This window comes from Pteropus alecto, unplaced genomic scaffold (genome assembly GCF_000325575.1).
Source record: "Pteropus alecto unplaced genomic scaffold, ASM32557v1 scaffold3, whole genome shotgun sequence".
In the NCBI taxonomy this organism is placed as follows: Eukaryota; Metazoa; Chordata; class Mammalia; order Chiroptera; family Pteropodidae; genus Pteropus; species Pteropus alecto.
Window position 1 is genome coordinate 33,187,074 of NW_006442484.1, and position 11,054 is coordinate 33,198,127.

At 31.1% G+C, this 11,054-nt stretch overlaps 1 protein-coding gene across 16 annotated transcripts in view; it reads right to left on the bottom strand.

Annotated features, from left to right (window-relative positions):
* Positions 1-11,054, bottom strand: part of BAZ2B (bromodomain adjacent to zinc finger domain 2B) — a 287,601-nt gene that overhangs the window by 59,655 nt on the left and 216,892 nt on the right. For all 16 annotated transcript variants that reach the window (XM_025039212.1, XM_015596525.2, XM_025039211.1 and 13 more), the window contains 3 exons: positions 7,357-7,567; positions 3,686-3,778; positions 3,511-3,572 (listed from right to left, as the gene is read on the bottom strand). In XM_025039212.1, the coding sequence (XP_024894980.1) occupies positions 3,511-3,572; positions 3,686-3,778; positions 7,357-7,567 (366 nt within the window). The remainder of the gene's footprint in view (positions 1-3,510; positions 3,573-3,685; positions 3,779-7,356; positions 7,568-11,054) is intronic.

Genomic DNA, 11,054 nt, shown 5'->3' on the forward strand with positions numbered 1-11,054 from the left:
TAGGTTAAACTTTAACTGTTGCTAGGATTTTGAATTCCAATATAAGCTGGTTGTGGGGAAGAGGGATATATTAGATATTTAACTGGAATCAAATAATTTAAGATATAAGTACAGAATTACCAAAGGTTACCATGGTGGGTATAAAATTTAATCATTTAGTTTAACATTGTACATATGTTCGTGTCAAATTGAAAATTTTATAAAATTTCTCAAAACAATTTGTAAAATACAAATGCTAAATAACTGCATAGAAACCAGGTAAACTAAGTAGATTCAACTTACTTAACCTGTGGGTCTTTATAAATATTTGCAATTACAAATACTTACTTTGAAATAAAGGACAGAACAGTAGGAAAAAATAGTGTATCAAGAATCAGAAAACCTAAATCTAATCCTGAGTTATCATTAATTGCACAATCTCAAGCAAATAACTACTCTTATAAAAAACAGAGAGGTGTTTGCCCTTTCTCAGTATGTCATGACTAAATTAAAATGCTTTAAAAAAGGATATTGTGCTACACAATTGTAATAGATTATTATTAACAATTATTTCCACAGTGTAATTTCTTATTTCGCATGGTGAATAACATGATGACACTGCTTTTAACTACTACAATAAACAAAATTCAGAAATAATCTGTAACATTATTTAAAAACGGATTAATTACAATGACATTCTAGGGACTGATTCATATGTTATAATTGGTAGTCACATTGTTTAAATTTAATATATTAGTTATTGTTTTGGAATTCAGAGGTCACCGAAATTTTCCTAAGAACTTTATATTTTTATTTTAAAAAATTATCTCATATGCTATAAGCACATTGTTAACAATTTCATGTTCATAAACCCCTCTGAAATCACAAAGAGGCAGTAGTAAGAATACATACATAGTTTTTAAAAAGACACACAAATTTTCCTACTTGCAATTGCATTTGTCCCAGGATTTCCAGAGCCAACACGTTTTATACTGCTGTATATATAATACCTGCTCCAATTACCAGATGCTAGTTTACTCTTTGAAGTTATAGTTTAATACATTTTTAAACATTTCTCTTTTGTATACTAATGTTATTAATTCCCTATAGGGGTCTAACACAGGATAATGAGACTTCTAGCATTACTGTTCTTATTTTAGAGGACTGATCTCATTCTATGAATTTGCTATTGGTGATCCTACATTGGTTTTGAATATTAATTACAGCTTGCCAAAATTAAAAACCCGAGTGTATCTTTTGTTTCATTTTCAAGTCTTAGAGAAGGCTGTACTTGATCCGTAGTTAGAGTATTTATATAGATTAGAACTTGGGACCTGAGTAGAGCATACTCTTGATTTAATTTGTCTGGTTTTGTCAATCATTAGGTTATAAGGTGGTATGTCCTCATGTTTGCAATAGTCATTCATTGTTCTCTTATGCAACATAGATATAGAGTGTACTCAGGCTGAGTACACTCAGTCTAGAGCTTTACCTTAACTGTCCAAGTGATTTATGAACATGTCCGTATATTTGGTGGTGCTGTCATTAACATTAGCATGGAGAAATATTATTTCTAAATTATTATAATTAGTGAGTACCCAACCACTGAACTGATACTTCACATAAAATGTCTTATTGATCAAAAAAACAAAAAACAAAAATCCCCAACAACATAGAAGTTGGAATTATCTTTTTAACCAAGAGAAAACTGAAGTTCCTAAAGAGTAAATATTTCGCCTAAAGTCAAACAAGTACAGAGCCACGACAGATTCCAATGCCTTTGCTCCTTCTGCTTCATAATACTGCTGCCGCCAGCTTTCAGAAATTTGCCCTGAGGACTGTCTGGTGATATTTTTGGCCTACCAGGTGAAAAAAATAACCCAGAAGATGAGGAACACGTGCTCTTATTTTATTCTACATCCAACGCTGACTTTAAAATAGGCAATATGTAACTGACTATGTGAGTAGATTTATGCTATACTTGATTTTGTTGGCAGTAAGGAATAAGTCAGTTGGTATTTTGAAACTAGTCTCAGATAAATATCTTGGTGAATATCTAAGATCTTCTCATTTGTATTAAAGTTTCTGGAACCTTGAGACCCCAGTGCTTTTTCAATGAGCTGCAAAGACTATGTATGCATAGGTTGTAGGATTTCAAGACCTCATGATAACAAAGCTAAATTTAAAGTGCTGAGGAAATCTGATGAGTGTCTAGCCATTAGGAAATAGGAGAAGCTACAACAAAAGTATAACAGAAACACTAGTAGTTCACTTTAAAATGAGATATGCACTTATTTTCACATATATATGTAATATGCAGCAAATATTTATATTTTAATAAAGGCATTCATTAGGATACATATTTATAAGACAACTCCATAGTGTCTTTAGCAGTGACAATGAACAAACTAAGGAAGAAATTCAAGCTTACAATTGACTAAATAACTGTAAAAGTATACCATACAGTTTGGTGTTTTACATCTATCTTTTAAAAAATGAGTGTTTTCTTTGTGCCAGTCACTGTGGTAGGCACTTTACATTTATCGTTTCATTTAATCTTCAGATAATACAGTTATTCTCTTTTACAATGGAGGAAATATACTTAGAAGTCAAGTAATTCATCTAAGGTCACAAAATCCTTAACTAGTAGAGCCCATATTCCTGACTATCTAAATTATGAATCTCAACTCTTTATCAACTCTAATTATACTGCTTTAGTCAATGTTGGAAGGAACCTTATAGAGATACCACATAAAATCCAGCCAGAGCCATTTATTTAATAGCTACTTATATAATAACACAATTGACTTCACTTCCTACTCAGAAATAATTACATACTGTTTAAAATTTTTTAAAGAATAGTACTTTCTCCAATTTCCTTTCTGCTTTAATGTCATGTGAATACGTGGAGATAGGAGAGTAGTTCACATATTCCCATCTTAAATAAAGTTGGTATCTTATCATGTAATGCTTTACCTATAAGAATTTAAACATCACTTCATCTACTGATACTTAATTTTGAAAACTACATACGGGAAGGATATTATAAATATACATTAAAACACTAGATATGCTGAAATAATGCTTTCTTCATTTTTTTGCAGTGGTAACTTTTAATTGAATTTTTAACGGAAAGCATTCAGAAGCAATGGGGGCAAATCTTATCCTATATAACATAAATTTCATTTTTTACTAGTATTTTACATGTTTTAGAACAACAAGCTTTTAAAAGTTTGATAGTTGTTCAAGATGTCAACTTATATTCAAAGTCCATAGGGGTATTAAAAGCGCTTACACAAATTTATGTTTAGTAATCATTTCTTTAAAAACTTGGAAGTAGAAGGCTTGGTTTAAAAATTAGGTGAATTTTAACGAATGAAAAAATGAAAACTTTCTAAATAGTATACATAACATTAATGTGAAACAGTTGTTTTGGAAATCAAAATAAAAATAATGTAAATGTTACACATACAAATAGATCCCCCAAGTAACACCTATGTTGTAAAAATCAGTTCCAATGTTTAAACATACCTGTTGTTTCATAATCTTTATCTGTTCTTTTTGCTTTCGCTTCTCCTCAGCAGCCATTATTGCTATGATGAAAATTCAAAGCACAGATATCATCAGAAAAGGAATGAAGAAAAGAGCCTTTTATAAATTCCCAATACTTATTCTTCAAGTTTATGTTACCATTTAAATCACCTACCTTGTTGTTTTTTAGCTTCTTTGGCAGCCCGAGCTTGCTCCTGCTTTTGAAGTTTTCTCAAAAGTTTTATCTGTGCTGCTTGCCTGGCTATTTCTGAAAAACACAAAATTTCAAGAAATATAACTAACAACTTTACATTAACTGCTAATCTAAAAACAACCTAAGAACTGTGTGAAACTGGTATCATCATGAAGGACATAATTTTTAAGAAAATTGCACAAGGTTAGATACCAAGTAGGAGAACAGTATGGCAGATAATGTCATGTTCATTTCCCCTAGAAACTGCCAAACTATTTCATCAAATATGACACAACTACCCAGAATAATGTTTCCCTTAATTCTTATCACAGAGACTAATATAAGTGCATTTTTTTTTTTACATTTCATGTAATCACCACTTAGTATGAAAGTAGCTGCTAATCTGTAAAAATGTGATTTAGCTTTGGTCTTAAAAAATATATATGCATACATTTTTAAAAACCCAAAATAAAACAAATACAAAGCCCCCTAAACTTAATACTTCAATCAGCCATATATACGTTGAAGTTGCTGAATATAGTAAAATTTTCATTTATGAAAGAGAGGGACTAAATCTTAATAAAAAAGAGTATCGAATGTCAATGAGTTTAAAGGAAAACTTAGTTCTCACAATTTTTAAGGACAAGTGTATGATTGGGATAAATCGACATAATTAATGGTCCCAGTTCTTCATTCTTCCCTCTATCCATGTCATTAGCAATGTGATTTTGAAGCTCCTCTCATCAAGAGGTGGAATATATTTTCTTGTCCCTTGAATCTGAGTTCAGCTATGTGGTCTTTGGCCAAAAGGATGTTAGCAGTTGTGATGCAAGGTAAGTTTCAAAGTGTGCTGGCATGCTACTTTTACTCCTGTGCCTTGCCCTTTACTACGAGAACATGTGTGGGCTAGGCTGCTGGGGCTTGAGATACATGGAGCCCGTTCACTTCACACATGGGAATAAGCTCAGCCAAGCCAACAGAGCTGCCTAACTTACCTCCTGTTGATTCCATCTACACAAGCAATTAATGCTTAGTGATGTACACCACTGAGGTTTTGTAGATGGTTGTTTCCCAGCATTCTTGTGACAATAGGTAACTGATACTTAAAGCATGTAACATCATGTCTGTTCTGTTAGTAAACTTGGTCAGAATACTTCTAACTATAAAAGTAGTGTATCATAATATCACTCATTAAATAATTTCAGAAAATACCACTTTATTTTAGACATTGTTTTAAACTTAATAGCATAGGAGTTTTAAGAAACCTATACATTATAATCATCAGTAATGAATATAATTGGGTAACACCTGAATCACTTGAGATCTACTAATAATTTCTACTATTTATTGAACTGTTGTATTAAATTTACATAATCTTTTATTTAATTATCATAAAAAACTTATAAGATTGGCAAAATTGTGGCCAGCTTACAAATGAAATAACTAAGGCTCGTGGAAATTAAATAATGGAGCCAAGATATAACCCAGGTCTTTCTGACTCCACACTATATGCTACTACTTCTGAAAACCTTTGAACACCCTGAGATTTTATTTTATTTTTTTAATCAATTAATTAATTTATTTTTTATGGTGACATTGGTTAACGAAATCCAGTAAGTTTCACCTGTACAATTTAACAGTAAGGCACATATATATTTACACTGTGTGTTCATCTCCCAAAGTTAGCACCCTGAGATTTTAGGTAAGAACTTAAACCTATATCTTTGTAACAGCTGAAGTGTAGTCGGTTACTATAGCTGATTTTCTATTATCAAGATTTAAAAAAGAGAGGGGATGTAAAATGGTCTAATTTTATCTAGTAAACTGGAAGTGGTAGTGAAAGATGAAAGAAAAGCTAATACTAAAGTATATCTCTAATCTTTCAATAATTTTCAACATTAGGAGGTTATAAGCATCATCAAAAATTACTGAGCTACATAAAAAGGATCTTTTGTTCACTAACTACTCCGGGAAATAAAAATCTATAAACTGGCCCACAGCGTCAGCAACCTCTGATAATAATATACCAGAAGAATGCTGTTCTCATCTATACTACCAGATACATATTTAACATTCAGAATTGAAAGCTTTCACTGTATACTGCTATAAAGACCTACATATATCTTAAAATGTAAATATGTGTTAAGTGGTTTAAAAAAATGTTTCCTAGCAAATGTGACTTGAGTATGGACCTTTGTTCCAACCTAAATTTATGCTAATAGAAATTTAGCCTATAAAAAAGAACTTTATAATATATATAGGTATGTGCATGTGTATTTGTGTATGAACATATCTGTCACTTTCAAGCCCCACACAAGTACACAGTTATTTTTATTTTTAAATCCTTAGGTCAAAAATAATTAAAAATCTCAACTCATATCTTTTCACTTTAGCAAGAAACACAATATTGATTAATCATTAAAAATTTATATTATAACCAGTAGGAGCTGTGAAGAAGTGTTTTAAAGATATTTGGTAGACTATGGAGAAAGGAGAATGAGTTTGAGACCTAGAAAATTCACTTGGGCACTGAAGGATAAACTGCTCCCAATATCTTCTCATAAGAGATGTAGAAAATTCACCAACACTAAGGAATAAACTGCTTCTAGTATCTTTTTATTTATTTGGTTTAAAGTTGCTAAAATATTATGTTATAACTAAAGTTTGAAATATTAATTTTAAAAAAACCTCATAGTTTAAGAAATTACTTGTCTGCTTAAATGGCAAAGATAGTTAGGGTTATTTTGGACTCACCACATTTTTTTTTATTCTAAGATGTATCTTTAGGCATGTCTAAAATCAGAATGTGTCTGACAACTGGTAACACTTTTCTTTCTTAGTGGTTCATCTTAAAATAAAGGTGCATTGTACAGACTATGGCATCTCAGATTCTATGATATATGAAATGAACACATATATTGATATTTTTTCAGACAGCCTTAAGAGGCTTCTTCTTTTTTAACTCAAACTTGTAAAAGAACTATTTTATTTTAGTCAGCTTTCTCTGTGTCAGACATAGTAGGGAAACTTCTTGTTGATGATTTATGTATAATTTTAATTTATAAACACATGTGAAGTAATTATGAGCATTTTGTGCTTAATGAGTAACTCTTTTTATTGATCTTAAAATAAATACATTTTGATTTAAATCTATTAGTTGAGCACTCTGAAAATGTATGTAATATATCCAGATTACAAAAGACTCCAAACTAACAGACTGGGGTTACTTACCAGTAATTGGAATTCTCTGACTGAAAATTTACTCCACAGATCCATATATTTTGGAATTATTCCCTTGTACCACCTCAAGGAATCGAGAACTGTTAAAATGAGAATTTCCAGAAGGTTGGCACAATCTTAAGGTGTGTGCCAAGTCCTAGCTGATTCCCTCTCTGTGTGACCTTAAAAGCTTATTGCCCACCACTGTAATTCTAAACACACAGGGTATGATGTGTTATGAGTATGGCTCTTAAAAGGAGCTTACCTAACCAAAGAACTCCAGTTACCAGTGGGACTCCTTAGTTTCTCATTTTTATTTTAACACAAATATCTACTTTTTAGAAATTGAGAGCAGTGTCAGTCATTTATAAGTCAGAAATATAAGAAACACATACATTCTAGGATGATAATTGCAGCGTCAAATTGTTTCTTACCTTGAGCTTGCAGTTTTCTTAGCAATTTGGCATCTGTGTTATCTAGAAATTCAGCACTGCCCACATTTGGAGGTCGACCCTTCCGACGTCTCATCCTGGACTCCTCTCTTGCTCGCTGCCTTTCTGGATTTGGTGGTCTTCCTCTACGACCTTCCATCGCTCTGATGCGAGGAATGACATCCTCTTCTTTCAAAAGACACCACTGCATTCCCTTTTAATTAACATTTAGAAAAACAATATATGACAAACAAAATAAACACAAGTGATCAACATGTCAGAAAATTTTAGGTAAATTTACAGACATTTAAAAAAAATTTATATAGCTGGTACAAACTTTAGGAATTCTATCTTTTAACTAAATTTATAGCCTTTGATCACCTTTGGCCTTTGGCTATCTTTGGTATTCTTATTTAATGACTTCAACTTTAAATACACAGAGAGAATTACATTTGTATCCATAAACATATAAAGAGAGATTTATACCTTAATCACCATAAAATTGGCAGATATTTGAAAATATTAGTTTTTGTGATGTCAACCCTATAGATTATTCTCATGGGTTATCAGTTCAGCCAAACATTAGGTTATTCAAATAATAGATGAAAATTTCTCTTTATAGAAATATTATAACTAATAAATCAAGAAGAAATGTAAGAGAATATTAGCATTTTGCAATATCTGATGAATTAATGAATCTAAGCATTGAACTGGAATGGTTGCCAATCACTGAAGAGAGACAATTTGATAGACATTAGCTTCCTGATAGAAGTTCTCTCTGTCTCCTATAAATTAGTCTTGCACCACCAAAATATCTAAACTGGATATGATTAAGCCTCTAGACTTATTTACTATAACTTCATAGGAAAATAGAGTGAGAAGTGTATGTTAAACTACATAGCAAAATCCAGTCTGTGGCAAATTCTACAAATTACCCATTTGTTTCAACAAATAAGTTTCAAGAAGTAAATAGACTGTGGGAGGATTAAAGGAATCTTAAAAGATGTATTAAACAATCTCAATGTGTGGACCTTATCTAGATATAGATTCAAATAGACAAACTGTTCAGAAAATTATGATAATTGTAGGACAACTGAACATTTGAACAATAACTGATATTTGAAGATATCAAAAAGTTATTGTTTTCAAGCGTGATAATGGTATTATGGCACACTTGTAGAAAACAACTATATCTTTAAGAGGTATAAATTGAAATATTTACAGATGAAACAAGACATATAAGGTTTGCTTCAACAAATTATGGAAGGAGAAGCAGATGGGGGTGTATGTAAAACAATTCTGGCCATATGATAATTTCTAAAGCTGATGATGGGTACATGGTGTATATTATTGTCTACTTCTGTATCTATTTGAGATTTCTCATTGTAAATTTCCTAACAGAAATATATACAACAGTATAATGCTGGTGTGTTATAAGAATAATCCTGCTCAGTGCATAGACACAATTTGAGTCTGGTGTTCATTATCCTCCATATGTCAACCAAAACAAATACATTCTTATACTACTTTCATTATGGTAATAGACCCAAAGTAATATGTTCATATACAGGAAGAGCATCCTTTTAAAATAATCCTTCTAAATAAGTGTTTTCTTATTTCTTATGTCTTTTTTAAAAAGAGAATTCTTATAGTGTTAAAGTTAAGAAAAATTTTTAAATGTGCTTTTTTCTTAAAAGAATCTCAAACTAGAAATTCAGCTTGTACCACTGTGAGCAATTCTGCAACCAAAACCAATCAAAATTCTTGAGTTAAATTTTATGCCATTATTCCTAACCTGGGGCAAGGAGACTATGAATATCTCATTCAATGGGTACTAAAAATACAAACACTACTCCTGCAACTGTAACCGAGGATAACTACAACCCACATTCCAAGCACTGCACTTTATTCCAAACATTTTGAATATATTATACACTTTAATCTTAACAACAACAGTTCTATCTAATATAGTGGTTTTTGTTGTCTCTACAGTACACTTGAGGGAATCCAAGCCTAGTGGGGTTAAATAATGTCCTGAGGAATAGAGGCGATAAGGAACAGAACCATGATTTGAACCTAAGACTGTGTCACTCTGAAACCTGTTCTCTTAACCACTACATGCACTTTACTGGCGTTACAAAGATGTTCTTATACCTGATAAGTAACTGATCAAAATATTCAGCCATGAAAGCACTGCCAAGATTATGTCAAGACAGAATTGTGTCACAAAAAAATTAATGCAAATAGTCCATATCTATATGTTAAAAATAATTTAACTATACTAATTCTTTTCGGTAATTCCCATGTTAAAAATAATTTTGAAAGTTAATTCTATTGAAAATAAGAATTTTTTTTTGCTGAGATTTCAAATGAAGTCAATAGGAACAATAGTTATAATTAACTGCCTTTTTACGCCATAAACCACTAAGAAGGAAGACATCAAAACAATTTTATGTTCACCAGTACGAGCAGCTTTTGATTAGTTTAGGTTTTCATTTTTCTATTACACTCTTAGGCACCAAGGCAGCATGCATCATATAAATTGAAAAATATAAAAGTGACATTTGTGGCACTTGGAGTAGAAAAGAGAGACTAATAAAAAGAGTCTGCAAAGGAATTTGTGTTCAGTTTTAAACTATCTTATTAATAATAAAATTAACTTTTAGCCAAGATTTAAAGAGTTCATTCAATTTATCTTTTTTTATCCAATTATAATTTTTATGTAGTTATGTTTTTGTTCATTGAGGAAAACATACCTGTGTCAAAAAAGGAACAGAATAATTGGGGCCCAAAACTTACCAGAGAAATGGTAGTGACATAATCAACTACATTTTGCTCCTGGCATTTATAAAGTAAATACTTTCTAAGGGAATTGCATATGTTGAGCTACATCTAATGTCTTCTGACTCCTGGATTTTAGAAAATGAGAAATGGATTGTTAGGGAAATCAGAAGCTTACACTTACAGCTTCAATTCACTGAGTAGACAAAATAATTACGGGTAAGAAAAAAATGAAGTATTTTTCTCAATAAACTTTTCTTCAGGAAAAGCAAATATAATTTACATCACTTGATTCATATGCTATAAGATTTTTGTCAATCAGAAATTATGCACCAAAATAGTTAGTTCATTAATTTTTTTTCTTAATTTCTAAGACTAAAATAGCAAATTGTTTCTGAAAGTAATCTTTCTTCACCAAGATTTAAAGATATGGATAAAAAAAGGAAATAGGTGATCAACACTATGGAGGGTAATAACAGATTAAGTCTATTATACCATTATAATTCCATTTCAAGAGTTACTAATTTTATTTTTTAGCAATAACACATTCACTTCTATAAATACTATGAAGAGAAAGGGAAAAAAGACTTTATATTTAATTTCAGAAGATTAAATAAAATAAATTAGGTAAATAGATTATATAAGCATACTACATACTGTATACTGGAAAGCATTATAAAAGTAAACTATAAGACTGTAATATATTATAAAAACAGTCTCCACTACTTAAACATTTGTTGAGGAACCTTGGCAATACAAGGTATAGCATTCTCTAAAAGTAAATAAACTAGGTAAGAGTCCTCTCCTCGATAACACCAAAATTTTTAACGAGGACCTCAGGCTCAGGCTATTCTAAAGCAGGTGATTCAGGCTCTTCTAATGCAAGTGATTTACCCTGAGTAGCAATGAATTTGGGAAAG